At 44.9% G+C, this 24,967-nt stretch overlaps 1 protein-coding gene across 5 annotated transcripts in view; it reads left to right on the forward strand.

Annotated features, from left to right (window-relative positions):
• The window catches only part of EEIG1 (estrogen-induced osteoclastogenesis regulator 1), a 36,991-nt gene that overhangs the window by 7,736 nt on the left and 4,288 nt on the right, over positions 1-24,967 (forward strand). For 2 of the 5 annotated variants that reach the window (XM_049831807.1, XM_049831808.1), the window contains exons 3-11: positions 13,781-13,901; positions 14,227-14,256; positions 17,903-18,019; positions 18,519-18,565; positions 21,225-21,382; positions 22,529-22,633; positions 22,901-23,090; positions 23,279-23,400; positions 24,535-24,604. In XM_049831807.1, coding sequence (XP_049687764.1) covers positions 13,781-13,901; positions 14,227-14,256; positions 17,903-18,019; positions 18,519-18,565; positions 21,225-21,382; positions 22,529-22,633; positions 22,901-23,090; positions 23,279-23,400; positions 24,535-24,604 — 960 coding nt within the window. Of the gene's footprint in view, positions 1-10,141; positions 10,223-10,332; positions 10,498-12,202; positions 12,224-13,780; positions 13,902-14,226; positions 14,257-17,902; positions 18,020-18,518; positions 18,566-21,224; positions 21,383-22,528; positions 22,634-22,900; positions 23,091-23,278; positions 23,401-24,534; positions 24,605-24,967 lie in introns of those variants that run through there. The other 3 variants (XM_049831809.1, XM_049831810.1, XM_049831811.1) reach the window with 3 other exon arrangements.

The following is a 24,967-nucleotide window of genomic DNA, read 5'->3' on the forward strand; positions in this document are numbered from 1 at the left end:
GGGGCTGTATCCTGTTGAGTAAAGAACATTCTCTGTTTATGCTCTGACTCCTGTTCCGGCTGCTGTTGCTCAGGCAGGGGCTGCTTTGTTGACCAGAAGCTGTAATCTGAAGCCCTGTAACCGATATGCTGTGTGTACAGCATCGGTGAATATGTTCTGATACAGCTGGCTTTCAAACTTCTCATTGCTGATTCTGAACTGTCATTGCTTTGACAGCTAACTCTTAGCAACAGCCTTACCTGTGTGGCTTAAGCAGCCCTTGGCTCAAAAATTTACTCATTGGAAATTAATGTTCTGCTTTGAGACTGGGACCCTGTGGCCCACTTGATTTGCAGAATGGCAATACCATCAGCTCTGTCTGAGGATAAGGGAAGGTAGGAGAGGGTGTGCCCCCCTTTCCCCCTCCTTTGAGACATGTATTTATTTCTGAAATACAGGAGAAAACCTAAATGGCTTCTAGTCTGTTTATTCTTTGTGCTCTTGAGCTGCCATAAGTGTTGACTCTAGCTTTGTAGCTGTATTTCTGAGGAATTCATGCATGCCTTTGGGAGCCTGTGGTCTCACTGCACAGTGGTTGGTATTTTAATAGGCTATAAGTTGCCAGTGGCAAGTTGTTCTGGTACCAGTTTCTAGATAAATGAGGTAGGTACAGATTTATTTCTTATTATTATTTTATTGCAGGAAGCTACAACTGGTAGTGTTTCTGGAAAGAGCGTCTCCCTCACATCAGAAACCTCCCTCACTTGAGGGCAGGTCTGTATACTCACAAGCCTGATGGAGTGGGATGGTGAGCTCTTGCAGCATCCACCTGCACTTGGCTCATCTGTGCAAGGTCTCATCTGTGCAAGGACAGACCGATGTGGCTCTGTATGTGGCCTCCCTTTTTCAAACAAGATATGTTCTGCGTATTCTGTGGGCTGTCGGCTCTGCGCTGGGCTTGCAGCCTGCTCTGAAGTGGATTGGGAGTTATTTTGTAAGCTGTGGCTTATATAATAAAGCAGAAGCCTTTAGGAGTGCCCTGGACCAACATTTGGACCTGCTTGTTTCTTCTGTAATGGCCTATGACCTCGTATCAGTAATCCATGCTGTAAAGGTGATGATTTCAGGTGTTATTTCAGGGGGCTGGATGTGTTACCCCACCCCAGTACCAGCTGCTTATCCTGCGGGATGAGAAGCTTTTTTTTTCCTTGCAGTTTATTCATATTTTGCCTTTGTGCACATGCTGGGAGACACGATATGCATCGCTATCGTAACTCTGGACTTGGCATCATGATCCTTCTGGTACCATACAGTGGGACTCGGCATCTCATTTTAGCGCCTGGGTTTGAAAGGCACTTCCCACTAGACAAACAGTTGTGCCTGTGTTCGCTGGATGAACAGTCTTCTTGTTTGATGTACTTTTAATCTGATGAGCAAGAAAGGGAATTGTTCTGCAGGATTCAAAATTGCTGATCTTCATGGATGTCATTTTCACATGCTTCTTGTGGGTCTCCCGTGTAGCTCAATTGATAAGGCTGAGATGAAGAAAAGATCAAGGAAATGGGATGGCATTGTGGGGATGAGGAAGAAAACAAAGAGGAAGCACATGGAGACTAGAGGATTGGGAGGAGGCAAGTGTGGAAGAAACAGGATGTTTTAGATAAGCAATAGCACATACAGTCCATATAATGGATACTTTCCATGCAGATAGAAAGTAGGTGAGCTGGCAAGAGGACAGGATTATGCCTTTCCTTTGGCTGAATTTATCATACTTCATTGGTGAGAGGAGGCCTTGAAGGAGGTCCCATGTTGTAGTAGGAGATGCAGCTTTAGAGACCTACAGAGACCATCACCCCTGCATGTGGTTGGTAACAGCCTCAAATGTGCTCTCTGAAATAAACAACTAAAGCTAGAAAACTTCCTTTTGGGATTGCTGCTTCCTAGAGCCACGTGTTTGCCTCAATGAGGCAAGTTCCTTCTCTTGCCATTCAGTGTACCAAATGTAGAAGACAAAATGTAAGGTCTTGTTTAGTGTCTTTCAGAAATTACCAAGCTTTATGCTCTAGTCTGGCTTTGGAATGGAAAAGCAGATCAAGGAACCTGTAATAGGAAACCCTGTGAAAGGGCTGTGGTCTCAGGGTTTCAGTTTGGGGTAGTTGCATACCTCCATTTTGCTTCCAGAATAAAACTTTGTATGAAATGATTGTGATGAGGTGTTTCACTAATGGATATTGGGTTAATGATCAACAGAGACTCCCTCAGCCAGCTGCCATGTGAAAGACTGGTCAGCACATGCCTACCTGTGCTCCTGCCTGCCCCTGGAGTTTCCATTCCTCCTGAAATACAAGTTATGAGTGTGAGGAGTACAAGATGGGGAGGCCAGAGTGAACCCTCCTGAAGGTTTCCAGTTGCCTTGTTCTCTGTCCAGTCACTTTTGTTTCCTGTCCTTAAAGGATAATATTGCTCATAAAAATAAAATGCAAATGGCCAGGAGAGGGGGGAGGAAAGGCTTGTCTGGAAAAACTCAGGTTTAGGCAATTATTTTTTCCCCAGCCTTGTATCAGACTCTCTCAGGCTTTATCCACACTTGAAACAGCAAAGGTGAGGTTGGGTGTGGTATCAGTTTTCATAGGATTTTTGTTTGCATCAGTATAGGCTGGGGAGAGGGTTGCCAGCTTGGTTTCGTTGTCATCGTACTTTTTCTGTTTCTCTTGCTAGTTCCTTTTCTTCCCATCATCACCTAAGCTGTGCCTGCGTGTCACAGAATATGAGAGAGGAATCTAGGATATTTATAATTCAGCAATTTTTCCAGATCTCTTAATGTTCCATTGCCCTGGAACAGAGCAGTAGCAGTCACACTTTGACATAGACTTGCTGTACCTTGTCAGCTCCAGCAAGTGCAGTATCCTGTTTCCAGACTAGGCAATAAGGGCTGTTCAGAGGTAGTCTGCTTGCCTCTGTTATAGATTAATTATGCAGTAACCCCTCTGTAGGAAAGCTCTTTTCCTGGCTTCTGTCAGCGGCCTGTTATGGTTTATCTCATACTTTGGTAACATCAGGCAATTGCATCTGCATAAATTGAATTCCTTTCAAGTGCAGTGCTGCTCATCTTATGCCTTTAGTAGCCTGCAGCACTCCTTGCCGCAAGGGAAACTGTGTTGTAGAGGAGTGTATTTCCTATAACTGTTTTTTACATTTGCTGCCTTTCTGCTTTGTTGAATACCCTTTTTCTGCTCTACAGGGAGTAGCTGATCATACTCTGTTTAGCCACTGGTCTCTTTAAGGTCTATTTCTGATGTAGGTTTATAGCAATGGCTTTTCCTGCTTTCCGTGCAAGTAGGTCTGTTATTTCAAAACAAATCTGCATGTTGTCTTCCCTCCAGAAGTGATGCATACACATCTCCAATGTCATTTGCTCTCAGTAGGGGAGAATCAAGGGAATGTGTCTGAACACAGCTGGTAGTGACAGCCACAGAGGAGGTAAAAACTCTGATCCCCAGAAACCTGCTCCTGGCAGCAGAGCAGTGGGAGCCTATGTTAACATCTCCCAGGGGCTTAACAAGCACCTACTGCTGTCACATGATGCAGAGCTCTCCTGTATTCTGCTTTTAACCAAAATGTAACTTACAAAATTACCTTTCTCTGATTAGGACAAATTGCATCATGAGATACTGGACTTGGAGAATTGTGTTTGTCTGGAGCTGTGGCTCCAGAGGAGCAAAAGCAGTTCTAACTGTTCTGTCTCAGACCCCTTTCTCTCCCTTCTTGCTGGCTCTGGCATGCTCCATGGTCAGGGCAGAAGGGAAGGGAGAGTTGGGACAGGCAGGGTCTAGAAATCCCAGCCTGTCACCAACAGTATGGTGACGAGTCAGGGGGCAGCAGGCTTTACTCAGCAGCCTCTTCTAATTTGTAAACCTGTTCTACCTAATAGCCTTTTCGCTGATTAACCCTAAAAGCGATAGATACCAATGGAGGGGATGGAGGTTTAGGGAGAATGTATTTGCACCTTGTCCTTAAAACCAGTGACCTGATTTCTACTGCTGAATGGTGCCTTTATAAAGGAACCATCGTAAAGCACCTGTATTCATTGTGGAATGAAAAAGCTGCTGTTAACATATAAAGGGCTTTCTCCTGGACTATTGTGTTGGTTTTGACTAAATGTATACCGTATAGAAGTGGCTCACAGGTGAACATGTCTGAGCATGGTAGGGTGTTACCTCTTGGGTAACTAAACCTACTTTTAGCACCAGGGTTGACTTCAGGCAGCTTATTTACTGAAGGGCTCTTCAGTGTAGTCGAGCCAAATTGCAGTGATGTTACATCACATGGTATTAATGAAATTATTCCAGAGATGAACTTGGCCTCATGTGCAGGTTAATTTGCACTATAAAGACTTCTCTGGTACAGCTATATTGGCAAACTCTCCTTGTTGAAACAGGGTTGAAATTAGCAAAAAAAAGTCACTTAACTGTTCTGGCATCAGTATGTCTTTACGTGCCTTAAATCTGCCTTAGAGGCAAAAAGATTTGTTTCTGTGTACATCACTTGTGTTAGGGATGTTGTTCCTAGTCTTGTGTTGATTCCCTTCAGGGTTTTCATTTTCCAGACTGACTATGCCATTAAAGCCCTGGAGTATTGAGTTGACCCATGTCTTGATTTTTCTCATCTTGGGGGGCATTTGTGGATTTTTTGTTTGTTTGTTTTGAAAAGTAGCTTTCTTTTTTATTTATAAGAGCATCTTGTTTACAAACACAACTTTCTTGCATCATGGAGTGAGTTGTAGCCATGTACCATGTGTGGTACGGATATTATCAGAATTCTCCTTGTTGGAGTTTACGTTGCTGTCTTTCTTCTCTAGGAGTTTAAATTTAGTCAGCAAAGGCAAATCTGGAATCTCTTAGAATGACAGCTGATACAAGATGAAGGAAGTTTATAAATATATCAGCAATGGATAATTAGTGAATCTTCATTTTGCATCTACAATCTGCCAGAAGTGAAAAGTCTTTCTAAGCTACAGTGTGGTACAGAAACATGTATTGACTCTGAAATATGGTGGGTTAATGTACCTTAATCTTGTAAGCATCTGTACAGAACAAACCTTAGAGTTTTTCTGAAGCATTTGGGACCTTCGGAAGCTTTAGTTCCTTTATCTGTTAGAACCACAGGGGAAATTTGAATTGTGATTTGTCCAAAGGGTGAACAGGCCCTGGGAGAGTCAGGATTTTTTTTTCCTATTTTAACTTCTGTGGGTTTTACTGTGCAATTGACTGGGTAATGCACCTGAACATGCCCTCCCTCTGTGCCCTCCATCCCCCAGTAACATGGAGGTCTCTCAGCTTGGGTTTGCTCATCCCCTGTAACTCCAGCTGACTTGGCTGGAGGCGTAGGTAAGAGTTCAGGAGCCCTTCTTAGTTAAGTTGTCTCCACGCCTGTTTTATGCGTTGAGCATATTTGATTGTTCAGTGGTCATAGTTGTGGAAAATCAGATCTGAAAGGTATTTATGCCCAGAGTTAGACAAGTTCTTTGGAGTGTGCTGGGTGTGAACTACAAGGTAGCCCAGTCTTCTGCAGCACAGAGCAACCATGGGAACAAGAGGAACAATGCATCTGAGACAGGCTGGAAAATGCAGCACCAATGTACAGCAACCTGAGTGTAGTAGCTGGTGGCTGACCTGGGCAGACCCGAGTGAAATCTGCAGTGCCAACCTGTTCTTTTTTCTTCTGTAACTGAAATCCCTGTGAATTTGCTTGAGAGAAAAGCACTGGTGGTGGGCTTGGCAGCCTGGCACATGGTTTGTTCTTGGCTAATCCAGCTCCAGCATAGTCTACCAGAACAACAGAAGTAGGAGTTGGTGTGGTGACTCAGTGCATGATCAGAGTTCAAAAAAAGCAATTGCGTCTTTCAGTGTTCAATACGCACGTTATTACAGACTTGTGTTTCAGTAACTGAGTCATCTATCCAGTTATTCCTTTCTTTACACTTAAGAGTTTGGTTCTTTGCTTGTGATGTTTTTGCTCCTGGCACATGTCCCTGGCCTCTGACCAAAAAGAGCTTGTGCTCTGTAGATGTGGCAAGAAGTCCTTGGATATGTGCTACTTCGGGTTGGTCTGTCTTCAGCACAGTGTGTAACATTAGATGTATTGTACAGCATTTACTGTTACAGTCCCTTCTTGTCCTTGTTTTCCTGATGTCTGGCTTTTTTTCTCTGCTTTGAGATGGCAGAATGTAAATTATAAATACCTCAAAGGAGACTGGCTCTGCTGGGCATGTCCTGTCTGTGAAGTGCCCCTTGCTGCTCTGCAGCTGAGTCTGTTAGAATTATTTCCCCTTGCCTTCTCCCAGCTCCACCCTTACTTACCCTTCCAAAACTCATCTGACTTGTTCTATAGCTTAAGTTTTAAAGGGTCGTTATTCTGTGACTTTATTTCTCCATTTGGCACAACTTTTTATTTCGTTATGCAACTTCTGCTGTAGCACTCGGTCACCAGCTGCATGCTATTTTTTAATAACTTCCATTGTTTCTTATAGCATTTTTAATACAGTTCGTGTTAGAAGGAGCTTAAAGGTTTTAACATTTAGATGCAGGAATGGTTGAAATTTTTTTTTTTCTAAAATAACGCCCAACGCTATGTTTTAGAAGCCCTGGCTGTACTGGAGAGTGTGGCTACCCTGTGCAGTGATCTGGAGAACATGGGGTGGACTGCACTGGAAAGCTCTTGCCTGTGGGACATTCTGCATGAGGTGCAGGATTTTGTGTCTGTCACTTATAAAAGACACATGTCTGGATGCACGTGTCTGGAGTCCAGACATAACTGAATTACTGCCTTTCAAAGAAGCTGTTAATATACAACTAGGAATGCTGATGCTGGAGGGTTTTCTACTGGTGATTGACTGCCACCCCCATTCTCCAGTAGGTATTATCACTCCCTGGCTTGTACTGGTGGACCTTTATCAAGATTGATTGCTGCCTTGGAGGGAACTGTAATATGAAGTTCAAAAGCTGTGCTTCTACAGAAATAGGCTTCTTCTGGAAATGAGGTTAAAGCCATAAAAAGTCAATCACTTGCCTGCTAGATACCAGCTTATTCCTAAGGAGGATTTCTAAATCATTCTTTGTATCCTATTTTTATTTTGTGCTCACCTCATTGTTTTTTCTCCAGTTCTTTTCCTTGCCTGCCTTTTGCATACTTGGTGCTGTCATCGTCATCCCCTGACCCCCAGTGAAACAGTCTTGACTGTTCCTTACCTTGGTTTCTCAGCTGTGGCTGAAGTTTCTTCCATTAGTTTTTTGGGGGTTTTTTCCCCCTGTACAGTTGCTGTTAATCCTTTTTCCTGTATTTATCTCTTCTCCAGTCAAATAGGCATTATGCAGGCTGTGCTGTTAACTGCGTAAGTAGAATCTAGTTTCCTGATCTTGACTTTCCCCTACTCTTCCTTCCCTGTTCACTCTTCCCCCACCTCCCCAGCTGCCAGCAAACAGCAGGAGTGGATGTATATCCATCTCCTGGTGTGAGGCAGAACTGAGCAAGCATGGTGAAGCCATCCAGAAGTGTTGGAGCTTGCCTTGTCCGTCCGTCCGTCCCCCCCCAAATTCTGGGTCATGTGAATGCGTCATTCCAAAAGCATTGGGGTTCAAATTTGGCATTAGAGAGCCCGTACATATCTCCCCTCTGGTGTGAATGAAGAACTAAATAGGTGTAAGCTGATGCCAAGAGGGAGGTGTAGGTAGGTGTCCTTCACCACCATGTGTCATTCGAATGGGTTTGCTGGGAATTTAGAAGTTAATTTTGCGAGTAGGTGGTAGATGTGATGACCTTACTGCTGAACCCTTGTTTAAAACACTTGCAGTGAAACATCCAAATAAGACTTGTTTCAAATGACAAAGGCTTGCTTAGTTCTCTGAGTAACACAGTCTGCATCATCTGTCTCTGAGCCATTTTTCCATCATAACTGCTAATGTCTACTATACAACAACCAGCACTTGTCAGCTGGAGAATGCAGGGTTGTTTGCAGTGGGGGAGATGTCCAGCTCTTTGGGTTGGCAGTTGTTCTGGTCGGTGATGTAAGCCCAGTCAAAACAGAGTAACTTTATTGTAGAGAGCTGTTTGCAGCCCTTTCTGTTCCTTCTGCTTGGGGAAGGCAAAACCCCTCCATGTAAATAACTTGCTATAAGGCACTTCTATGCATCCAGGTTAAACTGCCTTGGATTTCCATGCATTGTGTATCCAGATGGGTTTTTATGATCCTGTATTCCGCAAGGAATATGGTGTGTTATCTCTTGAAATATGGTGTGTTATCTCTCATTCTTGGGATAGGTTTCCACTGAGCTTCCCCAGCACCTATTGCTGCATCCTGTTTGCTTCTGCTTTATACCTGTGTTTGGCCTGCATGAGCTTGACAAGATAAAGAAGATGACAGCTTTAAGCTTTTACTAGTGTGATACGTTCCCACGCTGCTGTTTGGTGCGCTGTCTGCCGATGGTGTATCTTGTTTGCTGTTGATTTCTCTCCTTTTCTTTGCCAGGCATCTGGATGGCAAAGCCTTGGAGCTGCAGTTTTCTTTAATAATATATATGCTGCAGTGAAGTGCCCTGTCCTAAGCCCATTATTTGAGGATACCTACAGATTCTGCATCATGTATCTAAAACATCTAATGGCTAAATGAAGGCTTGCTTTATTTATATATATATATGTTCACCCACCTTTGTATTTTCTATGCTTTATAGGCAGTGGTTAGGCCCTCTGTTTGTAGCAGGACCTCCTGTGTCTGTAGGATGGTATAACTTCTGGTGTGCTGTGAGCACAGTGGTGTGAATGTTGGTTACTGACCTGGGCATCTTAGAAAGTCAGTTTTGAAAATGTTTTTCAGGGACATTTTCCTTGCCCTTACCAAAGGTCTCTCATGCAGCTTTGCACTAAATAACCTGGTTAAAATAGTAACTATCTTCTCTGGAGCGTAACTCATGATTGTTCCAGACTTTGCCAAGCTAAGGGAGTGTCAGTGATCCTGCTCTAATTCAGCTGTTGGAAGTGCTGGGGAATAGATGAGGCTGTCTTAATGGTGGCTCTCTGCAGCTGAAAGCAGACCTGTGTAAAGAAATGCTGTAGAAGAAGCCCTTCAGATGGAATCTGCTGAAATAACTTGATTTTTTTTTTTTTTCTTTTCCTCCCTTTGTGGTTGAGGTGATTGTACCTGCATCCCTGAGGTTGTGTTACCTTCCTCCCCAAAAGACCCACAGCTGCAGTGGCTGCTTCAAGGGCTGCTTTTCAGTCTGCCACACTTAAATGGATCTGAGCTGGAACTTGGCTCCAATGGCCTCTTTAAAATGGTGTTATCTTTCTTGTGCCTAATCAGATTGAGATGCTGCTTCAGTGATGTTGCGCCCCTGTGTACAGTGGTGAACCAGTGAGGAAGATGGGGAGTACAGTCTGCTGTGAGCAAGCAGGAGGATTAGTTCTGCTTGAAGGGTCTGACACAGATCCACATCTCTGAGAAGGGGGGACAGTGAGCATGTGGATTGGGCATCAGAAATAGGAAAGCTTGCCTTCCCCCTTTGTGTAGATGAGGAGGAGGAAATCTGAATAAGTAGCTCTTTGTGTGTGCTTATCTTTATACTGTCTCATTTAGCCTGAGGTTTTCTCACATCTGCTCCCTTGCATGAAACATCAGACTGAGACACATTGCTTTACTGAAACATTCGGCATTAGAAAACTATTTTTTGTTGTTGTTGCCCTCCCAGTAAGCCTGTGGCCTTTTTATGATGTTTTGTACTTTTAACTGTCTTACATGTGACTACCGCCATAAAGAGTGAAACATCTGCTTTTCTAAATGTTTCAGCAATTCAAAACTGTTTCAGCAGGTTGTGCATTTGAAGCATGATACCCAGTTGGGTGCGATTCAGCTTTGAGTCTGTAAATAGAATTTTTAATCTCTCTTCATTAGCTAGGTTTTCATGTGGGAGAGAGGCCCACAGTAGCCCAAGATAGCACGGGTCGTATGCATGGCCTTTTTCTAGAAGTGTTTGCTTCAGCTAACTTGCATTCATAGTGAGCTTTGTGGCTTTCTGTAACAGTGCTACTCTGTCTATGGCACTAAAATCACAGTTGGTAAACATCTCTTCTCTAATATCTGTTCATCACATGTTCCTCGGCCTGTCTCCAGAGCTGCAGTAAGGCTGTGCATGAGATCCAAACCCAAAGAGGCTTTGGTGGCTTCACTGAGCACACTGCTACATCTGTAAAAGTAGGTAAACTGGTGGGTTGCTGCTGTGCATCACTTCCATTACTTGGATTCATACTGTGGTATGGTGAAACATCTTCTAATTGCTCTTTTTCTGGTAAATCTTCTCTCAGGGTATAGGATGGTGGCTGGGGGATGCAGCAGACTGTCTCTTCTGGCTGGTCAAGGAACTGGAGATAGATGAGCAGCTCCAGGGTTGGAAGACCCCGAGAAGCTCTTTCTGGAACTCCACTTTTCACAAAAGCTGTTGCAGGGTTGAATTGATGTATTCTGAAGAGGTATATTTAGGTCTGGAAGAGTAATTATACAGCTTTGAATAAGTCTCAAGTCAGAAGAGGGCAAAGCTTAGCTTGGCAGGGATTCAACCTTCTGGGAGTCATTTTGCAAAATGGTACAGACAGCTTTTTTTTAAAATAAAACTTCTGAAGACCAGTTGAATTAGCACCTAGTACCAGGCATTGGTCTGATCTATTTCTGGCTCTCCAAATACAGAGTAAAACTTAAAATTAGACACTTCTGGTTTTAAGCTGTTAGTTTCTGCTTTGGTTTTAGGTGCCTTGTGATTAGGATGGAAGGAAACGCCTCTCTCGGTGCGGCCCTCACCAGGCTTCTTGTGTGTTTTTGGTTTCTGTGTGATGGTTCCTAATTGTACATCAGAGAATATTCTAGGGCTAAATACAAAACTTCTCCTCATCAGAGTCCACTTCTTTCCCTATTTTAGTTTTCTCTAATTACCAGCCTAGCGATAGCTTGATGGGAGGTGGATAGACAAAGCCCATTGGTTGCCCACATGCCATCTTTTGGAAATGTGGAACTAATTTTTTAGAATTTGGTTTGAAACAATAGTGCTGCCATTTGCTTGTCTAATGATACAGACCCAGCCCCCAGCTTTAAAAGCCACTCTTCAAAGTAAAAAAGAAAGTAATTGTTGAATGATTGTGAAACTTGTGACTGGAAAGCAGCTCTGCATTTTATCTTGTAAACTCCTTTCCGCCCTGTGCAGACTATTCTGAAGACATAAAGAGCCCCAACTATGCAGGCACCTGCAGCTCGGGTTCGTGTTCGCGGTGCTGTGGGTAACATAACCCCCCCCACAAATCCTTTTCCTAATCCCTTGCGCCGTGTGGTATCTACAGCAGTTTTGGAAAGCCAACATACATCCTTAATAAGAAGCAGAATGTCTGTTAGCAGAGCTTATGCTAACAGCAAATTAGCTATGAAGGAGCTCTTTATTACTAATCAGTACTTTTTGCCACGTTTTGAAGTAATTAGCCTTCATTGGATTTAGCAGCATCCAGCAGATGCTTAATCATAGCTGCATTGTAATATGAGTGAGAACTCATGAGTAAGGAAACTCACATGCTAGAGCAGTTCTTGCCGATCCTACTGACGAAGCAGCTGTGGGGAGGGAGACGCATGTGATGGGCATTTGGGAGCTGGAGCTTAGTCACTTAAATATTCACTTGTGACAGGAGTTGGAGCTCTGAGCCGCATTTGTGAATTGATTTGCAGCAATGTGCTGTTGTACCTGTCTGATCTGAAGATCGTTCACTTGTAGCTGCCTTCCAGGATTCAGCTTGAAGCTCTGGTGTCATTAGCAGAATTAGCGTTAGCCTTGCTCTCTAGAAAATAGAGGTTCCTTTTTAAAGACGACTTATGCTGCTAAAACAGTTGATGCTTTCTGCATCCCATGTACCTTCCTTGTATTTCTGAAGCATGTGTGTTTGCAGGTGTTTTTATATTGTATTGAATTCCTTTTTTCATCTGTATCTGAGTTTTCCTTCCTTTAGGTCATTCAAGATACCTACTATTAAGTCAGATTTAAGACACCTCACATCTGAAATTTAACTTTCCTAATTTGGCTGGCTCGGTGAATATCTTATTACAGGCAAAGCCTTTTTAATCCCTCTGGGAAGTGTTTCCTCTCCTGTTTGAAGGAGCTGGAGTGAGTTGAGTGGAGCAATGAGAACCAGATCTCATCTTGAATTAATCTCAGATTCAAAGGTATTTTCGGCACTTAGATGTCTCACTTTTCAATGACTTCAGTAGCTAGCCTTAATTCTGTCTGGAAGGAGTTTAAGTTCACTCCCTTAAAGGAATTGCTGCCTTCTGTTATCCAATGTTTTAAACAGGGATGATCGGCCCTTATCTGACATTGCAGAGGATTACAGGTTTCAGCTATTTGTCAGCTACCCCTTTTCTGTTCTCTGTGTGTGCCTTGGCCAGCACATTCAGGTCCCACAAAATAGCTCAGAGGACTAGTGGGGACCTCCTGGGTCAGGATCCAGTCCCTGGTGTCTGTCCTGTTGGGCTCAACTCAAGGTTGCAGAAGGGCTTGTTGGGCTGTGTGCTGGCTTCTGCCCCGTGCTTCCCAGGAGAGTTGAGCTAGTACCAAGACTGATCGATCTCCCCTTTGCCACCGATCTCTTTGGCTCGCACCATGCCCTGGGTCAGATGGTGGGAAGCCTCCCTTTCCCTGCTAAAGCAAACAGTTTATCAGGTGCCCTTGCCCCTTTGTCCTGTGCTAAGAGGAGAGATAAGAGTGAGATGCAAACTTGCTAGGTCATAGCTGTCAAAAGTGCCTTCCCTTCCCTCCCCCTGGCCTCATTACTTTGAGAACTTAATTGGCTAAGGGCCAAGCTCTGAGCCATAAACGGATCAGGTCCTGCAGAGGATCAGTGGGGAACCAGAGCCCTGTGGAAGGACCCACACACCTTGTTTCCAGGCTCCTTTGAGCTGGCCTCCTTTGAAGGGTAAAATCCAGCTTCCCCTGAGGGCTCTGCAAAAGCCAAAGCTAAACCTGAAGCAATTGCTGCGCTTGGGAAGACTTCTCTTCCTCCTGGGGCTCAGGCTATGTTGGAGCCATGTGCTTCTCCATTCACCCTGGAGATCAGGATAGGCTGGTGAGGGGCTGTGCAAGGAAAACCACCTCCTCCCTGGCTGGGACTGCTTTACGGTCTGAAACCCCCTCATGATTTGAAGCATAGTGTTTGCTTGGCATGGTCCTATTTGCGTGCACCCAGGAGCATTTCCATGTGCATTTTTGTCTGCCTTTGAGCTGGCCATCCTCACTGGCTTAGTGCCAGCATAAGAAGCAGGATGGCTGCCTGGGAAGGACAAGCCGTCCAGGACACATAGCACGTTTGCTGTACAGAGGCTATACAAAACAGGCATATTGTGGGAAGATAAGCTTGCGAATCTTCAGCCCAATTCAGTTATGGAGGTTGGCTCTGTCCAGGCTGGACGGTGAATGAGCTAAACCGGCTGAGCAGGAAATGTCAGAGAGTTTGTGAGAGTTTTAAAGGCAAATTCTGTTGATGAGATGATTAGTCTTCCCGTAACCTAGGTGGATTTTACATGTATTGACTAGTGAAAAGCTTGCTGCTAACGTAACACCTTTGTGTGGTGCAGTTTCAGGTGGTGTGGACCAAGCTGTGTTGTAGAGGATTTTTACAGGCTAGGTTGCCAGTCATTAGAAAAGATACTTAGTAGTTGGAATTGATTTGGCTTTGTACCTTTATTTGAAGACTTTTTTTTTTTCTTTTTTTTGCATTCTCATAGAGAGGAAGTTCAGGAAAACTGTGTCCGCTGGAAAAAGAAATTCACCTTTGTGTGTAAAATGAGTGCCAACCCAGCCACAGGACTCCTGGACCCCTGCATCTGCCGAGTATCTGTCCGTAAGGTGAGCATCTAGCTTCTGCTTCTGGCAGGTAGTACCATCAGTGTACTGGTGTGCGTTATTAGCTGCTTTTTTGGCAGCAAGAATTGCATGAACAGTGGTGGGAAGGAAGGATTGTTTGGACCAGGATGTGACTCAAACAGAGCCTCTCTCTTCAGCAAGGGTGCTTGACAGAGGGTAGGAGTGACCACGGTGGTGATAACTGTTGAGAGACACAGAGGTTTGTGAAATCCTGAGAGCAAATTCCAGGACTGAGTACTGACTTTCCCCATGTTTCCCTGGCACATATAACAGCTGCTTTTCCTGTTTGTTTTGTCTCTCATTATAGGAGCTGAAGGGCGGAAAAACCTACTCAAAGGTAAGACCACAGAAAAGGCAAATGTGGCAGAGTGACGATGGTCTGTTAGTGCTTTACACCCATTAGAAACCAGTGGCTGCTCCATGAAGCAATTTGGAGAGATGGTCATTAGTTCTTAGTTTAAGCCTGAGTTAAGTGATTTCCCGAAAAAATTGACTTGCTGGGAGGGGATCCAGATTGTACTGGATGTGGATTTGAGAAGGGGGTTGGGAAGATGATCTGCATGTCCTCAAACTTTGGGGAAGTTCTGAGTCAGATGTGAACTCTCTGGCTTCTGGCAACGTCTTGCTAATAAAGAAACACAGACTCCAGTTCTGTTCTCCAGAACACAGCAACCAGCTGTGGCTGGGGTAGACACCTCACTGCCTCGCAAGTGCAGGCAGAAATCTACAGCAGAAATCACTACCTACAAAAGTACAGGAGACCCTGAGGCAAAAACCAAATGGATCAGCAGGGGTGTTAGTTTTGGTTTGTTCCTCCCCATTTTCTTGCCTGTGCTATGGGAGAGACAATGGGCCACCCCCTTCTCCTCTTTGTGCTGGATCAAGAAACAATGTTGGCTTAGAAGTTGACCTCGCGCAGAGCCTGAAACCATGTTTGTTTGAAAATGAGTCACTGCTGCTAGTTTCTAATAAACAGATGTTCAGGTCACACGCGACTTTGTAAGAATTTCTTCTAATCGATAATCCTTCCTGAGACCATGGAGGCAACTGGCTTTGAAGGGTGAACTGCACTCGTTCCTACGTACTGCTGCGCTGTGTGATAGAGGGCAATGTTGCCGCCCGCACTGTTCCTTTTTTGTTGCTAATTAGGACATGGTCTCTAGGGCCATCAGTTTCTCTTTCACTAAATTCACACTGGGAGGGAGGTTATTCCTCCATTCCGCAGAGCTGCCTGTCCGGGCAGAGCAGCATAGCTGGAGGAAGAGACATGCCTCTGAGACAAAGTAAATGCATCAGCCTGTTCCTCCCATAGTGTCCATCCTCAAGCTTCCCACAGTATTTGGAAATGCAGAATTAAAGGAAGCCTGAAGGCATGTCTCCATGGTGGAGTTAACCTGGGCTCTTATTCAGGCCATGTTCTAACTTACTTCCCTTTTACTCAGTCTCCAGTTGTGTGTAATGGCATTTTGAAAGAGACCTAGTTGCTCCAGCCCAGAATTGGAGACCAAAGCTCAAGTACTTGTCATCTCTTGGGCTGGTATCTTGCTTGGTCTCCTGTGAAGAAGAGACACGTTCTCCTAGAATTCAACAGAAGATGATGCAAGCATTTCGGCAGCTCAGAAGCGAGGATGTTACACCAGACAGGGTGATTAAGCCTTGCAGTGTTGCCCTATGGACCGGGCTTGTTTCAGGCAGGTCCTCATGGCAGAACTGACTGACTTGGTTTTCCTGCTGTTTCTAGCAGAAGTCTGTGGTGTATGTCCATGCAACTGTTTTCCCATTCTAAACAATGAGTCCTTACCTTTTTAAACTATGTTCATTCAGCTGAAAACTCCTCGAATTATGGCAGCAGATGTAGAGGAAATGCAACTTGTGAATGCCCTCTTTACCTGGACCCCCTTCAGCAGGGACTGAGAGTGATGGAGCTATTTGTGCTCAAGACAGAGATTCCGTCGACTTGCGCACCTTTTGGTGTGACGTTAATGTCACTTCGGTGTCAGGGGTTATAGAGCGGAAGCCAACAGGAAGGACTGATAAAGCAGAAACTCTTTCCCCAAGCTGGAAGAAACACCATCAGCTGGCTGGAAAACTGAGGAAATTATTCTGAAAGGTTACATCTGAAAACATCCTTTTGTTAAGGGATCCTTCCTCTATATACTGGGAGTCTGCTTCCTGAGAAGAGTTTCTGACCTCAGCACGCTATATGGGTCGCTGGAGGGTTCTCCTGTACTGTTCTCCAATGTTGATGCTCTTGGAAAAGTTAGTGCTGTGGTGGAGGAAGAGGGATCTGGGTCTGGGTCACTCCTGTGCCGTGTTGTTCTGCTGGTGTGGTCGTGCCATGTTTCCTCTGTCCTCCAGTTTTGTCACAGTGATGGATTGCAGCTCTCTCTGTGGCTTTCTCCTGTCCTGTTTATCTCCAACAGATAAAAATTCACTGGTTTTTTTCTTATCGGTGAATATTCAGCAAGCAGCATAGCCCTTGGCTAGAAGAGACCAAGGAACATCTACAGCAAGGGCTGGAGAAACACTTGTTAAGGGAATTCTTAAGAAGGGAGAAAAATTAGGGGGGGGGGGGGGTCCCTTCCTTTTTTTGCTGAAGAAAGGTTCCTGCTCTATCCCACACTTTTTTTTTTTCCTTTGCCATCAGCTCTTGTTCCCCTTTGAGAATGGGATGGAGGAAGCAGATATGCTAATCTTGCTGCTGTCTTCCCCTGAATCATATATCTTGTGCAGACTGTGTTTTAGACTTCTGATTTGAAACAGTGGGAGCCAGGGTTCGTACAGCAGTGACTGTGGTTTATGCTGTGACTCCCTATCAGCTTCCACAGTTGACAGAGCAACACGTTTCCTTAGGATGGTGTTACTGTTAGTTGTTCCCTCTTCAGTTGTATGATCCGGCTGTCAGCACCAGGGCAGGAGAAATGTATTGCAGTGCACAGGATAACAGCTAGGTCTGAGCTGCTGCTTCTCCACCTTCTCTCCATGTTCTCATGGAAGCTGACCTGTATGTTGAAGTGATGCAAACTTTCCATGCTTGGATGGTTTGGCCAAATGTGGGGTACAGCATCTCTTCCTGATCAGATTAGAGGAGACACAACTGACTTTCATTGCTAAAGCTTTGCATAGAAGAAGCTGTAACTTTTCATTGAAACACTGTATTAATACATCAGGAATTGGAGCAGAAGAACAAAAGTACTCTTCATTGTGTTTGTCTACTCTAGAAGCATCAGTACCCTCTCGGAATTTGCCTGTGACCTTCAAGTTTCTGTCACCTTCCCTATTTGCTTCCCCTGTGTTAGAGAAGGTTTAGAGAGCTCACAACTAAACCTCTCCAAATATTTCTCTTCCCCTCTGCTTGTCAAACATACCACTTGCTAGTTAAATCTTAGCAGTGTCGAGGAAACTGCTCTGGGAGTTCCACAGCCCAGGAGCTGCATCTGTGGGGTGAGGCACATGTACTGCTGCATGGCCCTGGACTTCCAGCTTGCTGTGTTGAAAGTCTCAGTTTTGTTTTTCAGGACGGTGTCACTTTCCTCTGTAACAATATCCTTTCATCTCCTGGTTCACATGCTCCACTGCATTCTGGGATGGCCTGATACAAAGAGTGCCTTATTATGTTTGCGTATGTGTGATTCTGTTTTTTCCACATCATTGACCTAGTGCCTTCCATGTCCTTGGTTATGCAATGGCTGCGGGCTGGTTAACACTGTCCTGGCCAGCACCACTACTGTACATCTTTCCTCCATGTGGGGCTGGCTTCCTGAAGGTCTCCGAGTGTCCACCTGGCTTGGGATTAGGAATGTGACCCTGCCCATCCTTGAGAGTAGGGGGTCTTCACAGCCACGACTCTGTGTGTACTGGCTCCTGTTTCTGCCCTTGTTCACAGATGTGCTCTCTTCCTTTGGTCTGTGTGACGCCATGTATCCCTTTATTGAGTAATTTTTGTTCTCTCCCCTTCCCTTCCATTGTTTTCTTGGCTACAGCTGGGCTTTGCTGATCTAAATCTGGCAGAATTTGCGGGCTCTGGATCCACTGTACGTTGCTGCTTGCTGGAAGGATATGATACTAAGAACACCCGGCAGGACAACTCCATCCTAAAGGTATGGCAGCTTGTACTGCCACAGTGGAAATCCTACTGTTGAATTCGGAAAGATCACAGCCAGAGTGCAGTGCCAGGCCTGTGAGAAGGTCCTGTTATGTACAGAGACAGGGTTTTGCTTTTATGCTGCTACTCTGATTTTGGAAGCTTCCCTTCCCAAAGTTGCCCTTTGATATCTTGACATCCATTTAGCCAAGCGATGATCCTTGATAGCATTTTTGTCATCAAAGAAACCCTGAACAGGAGGAGGGGAAAAAAGTTCTAAGTGCTTTATCAGGGTGGCCAGGCTGGTGTCCTGCTGAGCCACTGTAGCTTGGAGTTAGTGATGCCAGTGATTTGGGGCAGGGAGGAAAATACCTTGCTGAATCACTGAAACTGATTTCCTTTGGAAAGGAACTAAGTCTTGCTAATCTTTACACCTAGCCCTTGACCTCCTGGCTGTTGTGAAGTGAGGAGCTCACTGCAGTATGGCTAATGATGTGCTTGTCCCCCCTCTCCAGGTCACGATCGGAATGTCCCTGCTTTCGGGGGACCCCTGCTTCAAAACGTGAGTTTCTGGGTGCTCGCCCTGTTCTGAGCAGACCAGGACACCTGGTTCTTCTGCAGTTCTCTGTTGGAGGCTAAAATTAATGGGGAGGGGGAAAAGATGCCCTTGACATTGGAAAGTACAGAGGAAAACTTGAAACTGATGGTCTGCGCTGTTGAATCAGCCAGAACAAGCATAGTCAGCCTGTGCTGTTAATTGGTTTGTTCTCTGCTCTGGTTTTCCCAGCTTGGTTATTGGTTGTGCACAGTATTTTCTCTGCTAGTGTCAGTTAGGTTTTGGAAACCAGTGGACACTGAGGACAAACTCCGTGTTTTGCGTGAAGGATAGAATTTCTTAAATCTTCACTGACCTCCGAGAAGGGAAAGGTCCATGAAGAAAACAGTCTTAACAGTCTTGGAAATGAGCACACTTCAGCACATATCACGCAGGATAAAGATCTTGAATTGAAACAGCAACAAAAATACTGCAAGGCTGAAACATTTAAATTCCCCTTTTCTTCTATGGGGATTCAGGTTCACAATTTATATTAATTAGCAGAGAAATTGCAGTCGTACTTTTTTTTAGTGCATCGTGATAGGAAGGAATAAGTACAGTTAAGCTATAGAGCAGTGTTGTTGCTTGAAGAATTGTTGGGGGATCAGCTAACAAATATACCGACAACATGTACCTTCATACTGCAGTATAGCATTGCAAGACTCTGCAGTCCAAGCCAGCCTGCCATAGTGTGCTGTAAGGTGTGTGACTGTACACAGCAGGACTGCCATGTGCTGCTAGAAATATTTTGTGTTGAATCCCAACAGTATGAGAGAAGAAAGCTTTATCTTGAGGCCATCTCTTGTAGCAGTGGTATTCTGGGCTGAAAGGTCTAATTTTAGGAGCTATCTTGAAGTGTATAAATTAGCTTGCATTCTTGTTATAAAATGCTGCATAATTTTTGGTAGGTTTATTTTGTGAATGGCTTTTCATAGTGCTGCAGCATTTCCTGAGACTTTCAAACCCTAAATGCAGTGTCATCTGATTCTGAAAAATTTCTGCTTCAGAAGGAAGTGTTATCAAGAAGTTTTGGATGTCTTAAACCATAACTATAACAGTAACAGATGTTTTAAATCTAGGGTGCTAGGATGTCTGGCAATAATATGTCTCACAAAAATACCTGTTGCTCCTTCACTATGGAAGCAAGTCCCACTGTTAGAGTGCCTGAAAACAATACAGAATTGGATATAAGTATCCATTTAATATAAATAAGGTCAGTCTGAAAGTCAAACCTCCTAATTTTCTTAAAGGATATTTGCAGTCATTCCCATTTTTTCTTTACATGTTGACTATGTGCAAATGTCTAAAAATGGAAGCTTTGCACATAGAATAGTCCTTGATCAGTAGAGCTTTCAAGAAAAGGCACTCATTAGAGGATTAGGCAGGAATCAAACTGTGCTGGGAAATCACTTCCGAGCACTGACTTTCTGCAGCACTCAGATGAACCTTCTCCTCCTGGATGTCATAGAGGGGGGCTGAGTAGCCTGAGCTGACAGGCTGCTCTGACAGCTGGTGCAGGAACCGTTTGCTTGATTAAGGCTGTAAAGGCCTTATTAACCTACGAAGCAAAGTCCCAAAAGTACCTGGGTACATGTAAATCACTGATAACGTGATTAGGGAGGGGGTTTTCCTGGTGAAGGCATACTGTGGGTTTCCTGAAACCTTTATACACATATAAAATATTCTCAGCACTTTATTCTTTCTTCCAAAATACTGCAAAGGTCCTCTCATGTAGCATCTTCCCTCAGAGCTCCAAGTGAGACAAATAAAAGTTGTTCTTTCTCACTCCTCACTTAAAAAGCATAATATGATCCATTAGTTCCAGTTCAGACTTTGGGCTACAGGGAGGTTAGGGCTCTAACAGGAATATTCACTTTGCCACAATGCACATGCCGTGGCTTCCACCCAAAAACACTTCTGGAGGATGGGAGGGGGCTCTAGGCACTTGCAACTCTACCTTGCAGTCAGCATTTACAAAGGGATGTTGGGAGCACACAGAATAACCAGAAAAATAATTTGGGCAGCTGGAAAAACACTTTTGTCTCACTGAAAAGGAGTTTAGTCATCAGTTAAAAAAATAGAAAGGTTATCTGATAGTTGTAAAAGTACTCTTCGGGGTGGGGGGGAGGGACAGGGTTGCTGGGATAAAAGGGTTTTTTTTGACCCAAGTCAGAAAGGTGTAATGAAAGGATGCTGGAATTGAGAGCTGGACAACAGCAAACTGGCTGTTGTGAAGCCAACTGGTCACTGGACACGTGTTGAGGGAAAAGGGCAGCTCTGGATGGTCTTCTAGAGGATAGATAGTGCAGGCTTTGAGCCTGTTGTCCTGTATAAATGATTGAATGGTCTCTTTTTGCCTTAATTTACCTCAGAAACTTGCTTTTTCTTGCAATGCAGTCCAGATGCAGTACAAGGTAGGGAAGACCTGAGTCTCGCATGTAGGAAAACAAAATCCAATGTCACGCTGTGCCGCTAGTCACAGAGGGCTGCCAGTTTCCCCCCACCACGAAGGGTAGGGGCAGGCGGGGGAACCCTCTTGATAGAGCAGAGTGGGAATTGCCAGTGCCCTGGAGTGATTCCCGGTCCCTGCCTGGCAGTTTGTAACCTTCTTCACTTCTGATTACAGGCCTCCTTCCACCGCCAAATCCATCACCATACCGGGACAGGACTCTACCCTGCAGCTGACCTGTAAGGGTGAGGGAACCACAAGCAGCAGCAGCACCAGTTCAGCCACGATTGGCTCTCTGCGTCAGACCAAGCCAAGAAATGCCATTCTCAGCTCGGGTATGAATGCCCGTCCTGGAGCCATGCAATGCTTGGCTGTGCCTGGACACTCTTTTGGTTTTTTCCCAGCAGTTGCAAGGGCAGAAACTCTTTAATTTTTCATGTTTTCCAGCACCCATCCTCACCCCTCTGCTCATTAAGAAAATTGAGAAAAACAAAACCATCTATTAAGAGCAACTGAGGAGAGGAAGGATAAATCTTTGGCACATGCATATTTCTGTTAGTGGAGATAAAGCAATTTGTTCTTTTTGCTGGGGACTTAATAATTCATGCATTGCACTCATCCCTGCTTTCCATTGTGTTCAATGACAACACTGTTCTCCACTCAGCTATTCTGTTGCTCAGACTTACCTTCTAGAAAAGTTCCTCTGAAGGTTTTAGAGGTTGGTTTGAGGTCTAATGGCCTTGTTCCAGCTGCTGATGCAGAGTTCTTTGGCTTCTGTATGAGCCCATTTTCAAGGGCACTGCATTTTCCCATAGCTTTTTTTCCTTCCCAGCACATTTCAAATGTGCAGGCGGATACACTGCACCAAAATAGCACTCTAGTCTCATCACCTCAGTGACTTAGAACACTGTGCAAGTGCTCTTCTTAAAAAGCTGGCTAACACATTACACTTAAACTTCTGGATAAGCTTCCTGCAAGAGAGACAAGCGAGGCAATAGCAAAGGAGCAGAGGTTATGCTGAGGTTTCTATATCAAATTCAGATGTGATTTAAATGGCATGGGCTCTCTCACAAGTCACAGAAGGGAAAAGGTAGTAACAGGAGAAGCACCCAAACGGAGGTTTGTAATACTTTACTGCTAGTGGCCATTTGATGCTCTCTTGGTCTTACCTTAATGCTTTTAACTATGGATAGCTTCAGACACTACCGGATCCTTCAAGCCCCCAGAGATACTTGTAAATTCAGGCACTGGATCGTAGAATTAGTGATAAACTTGACAGAGAAGCTCATTGTTGTCTTCCCTCTTCCCTACTCCCCAGCTGCTTCTAAGCTCTGTGCTAGCCTGCACAGCAGGGGTCTGCCAACAGACTTGCCCTTTCCATGATCTAGCGTGCCAAGATCAGCCTCCAGTCCAAGGTGATCAGTGGGCAATGTGCTGGCTTGGTTATGGTCTAAGTGGAGTGCCCTGTTGTTCCCTGGCAGGTGTCCCAGAAGAACCGGATCAGAACCTGTCCAGCCCAGAGGAAGTCTTCCACTCAGGGCACTCGCGGAACTCCAGCTACGCCAGCCAGCAGTCCAAGATCTCCGGTAACCATTGATCCACACAGCTCTGCCAGCACTGGCCCCATCCATTTTCTTTCCTTTAGCAAGCTCTTGTGAGAGCGATTTGCAGCCATCTCTCTTGCCCTGCTCTGTAATATCAGTATCCTGTTTAGTCTCTGCAGATGAGCTCATAGATGTATGTCTAAACCTCTGTATATGGGAACAGAAATGCTGGCCTAAAGCTGCCCTGCCTGTTAACTGTGCTGCCGGGAAGGGGAAAAGATCTGGTTTGTAATCACTCTGTGTTTGCAGGCTACAGCACGGAGCACTCCCGTTCTTCTAGTATGTCTGACTTGACCCATCGCCGAAATACCTCCACCAGCAGCAGTGCGTCCGGAGGGCTGAGTATGACAGTGGAGTGTCCTGAGGGAGAGCGGGACCACAAACTAGAGAAGCCACCTCGCCCCCCCCGACCAGCCCTTCTGCTGGATAGACCCTCCCGGTAAGTAACTGTGGAGCAAAGCCCCTCCTATGGGAAGGTGAGACAGAATCTACTCCTTTGTCTTCATGCAGTGGTAGATTGGATTGTAGCTGCCAAGAAGGAAGCTATTGCCAAGAGAAGCAGGGGCAGTAAATGAAAGTCTTGTCTTGAAAAGCTAAGTAAGTTTTCCCTTTGTTTTTTCTCCCCAGGAGGAAAAAGGATTCAGTGGAGAGTCACCCAACCTGCGTGGATGACACCAGGATCGATGCTGATGATATAGTGGAGAAAATAATGCAGAGTCAGGACTTCACAGATGTCAGCAATACTGAAGGTGAGAGGAGGAGTCTCAAAGGGGACATCTTGGCTGTTCCTTTAGCAAGGCTGCCAAGCTTTTACAGTCAAATCTGATCTGCCATGGACTCCATTCCCCTTTTGATAGCAATTTACCTTCAGTGCTTGCTGGGTGTTTCTATGGTGGATAAACAAACCATGTGGATTTGAGAGCTGTGCATCCATTAGCAAATAGCTCTTGCTGCTGTTCTACACACTACAGCAGAGGTTGAACAGTAGCTCAAACATACAGGATGAGAGGGGGAAAATACTGATTATTCAGCACAGTGAAAATCAGTTACATCAGTTGTCTCTACTGCTCTGGTGGCCTTTGTCCAGGGTCTGCCCAAGAGTATTTATTAAAGTAGGAGAGGACAACTGGAGGAGAAACAGCACATCTCTGCAAAAAGATGGGAAGAAAGATGGGTCACAGTGTGCTGGTGATCAGGTCTGTCTGAGAGCCTAAGAAGGGGTTTTCTCTATTGCAGTCACAGCACCTGTTAAGAGAAAACTAATAATATTGCTGCATTTGTTTTAATTTTCCGGTTTAGCCTAGAAATCAATCTTTTTCATCTAGTTGAGGTTTTCTAAGTTTTAAACTTGAGCCTAGCTTCTTATTTGTGCTTCTATACTTTACCATTAGTCGCCTTAAATCATCACACATGGCAACACTCTTATGTGGGGATTTACACCTCACTCAGCATGGGTTAAAACTACACTGAATGTAGTCACCTCTCACCAGTAGAACAGGCAGAGTTTGTCCTTCAGTGAGCCTACAAAAGCAGCATGAGGCTCCACATCTCATCTGTTCAGATGTGTTTAAGCTGACCAAGAACTTGCATCAATGGAATTGCCTTAAAAGAAGAAGCTGGAGGAGTATCACTGAATTAATTTCTCTGCATTTACTCTTCCAAAGCTTAATGCCGTCATTGATTTGTACATGAGGCTCCCTTTCAGAGCAAGAAGAGGAGTTCCCAGGGACTCCTACTGTGGGAACAGCAGAAAGTGTTCACATGCATTCACAGAAACACACTTGTTCCTGTGCTGACCATTGTGGAATGTGTCTGGGAGGGGAGCATCTGACAGCTGTTGGTAGCTCTGGATTTTGATGTCTTGCTTCCTTTTCTATCTGCAGACAGTAACCTGAGGTTGTTTGTGAGCAGAGATGGAACAACTACATTGAGTGGTATTCAGCTGGGAAACAGGTAGGCTTCCTGAAAGGCTGGCACACAGAGGGGCTCCAGAGAGATTAGTGAGGTCTTTGTACACAGGAAGCTTTTACCTTTTGCTGCAGGAGAGATTTCTAAACATCATGTGCTACATGGTGGCTTTGTTCCCACATTAACACCCCTGGGATCCCTTTGGTGACAGGCTATAGCTGCACTGGAGTATGAGTGCAGTTCTTAGCAGGAGCTCAGGGGGATAATGTGATCCTAGTAGTAAGATCCAAGAACAGAACTAAGGAGTAAAAGGACAAAATGGTAGAGGTTGGTTCCTGTTTGCTCCTGTGCCCGAGTGAAGGCAGGGAGCTTTGCCTCCTGCTGGCCTGCAGCAGAACTGCAACAGCC

Source organism: Accipiter gentilis, chromosome 29 (assembly GCF_929443795.1).
Source record: "Accipiter gentilis chromosome 29, bAccGen1.1, whole genome shotgun sequence".
In the NCBI taxonomy this organism is placed as follows: Eukaryota; Metazoa; Chordata; class Aves; order Accipitriformes; family Accipitridae; genus Astur; species Astur gentilis.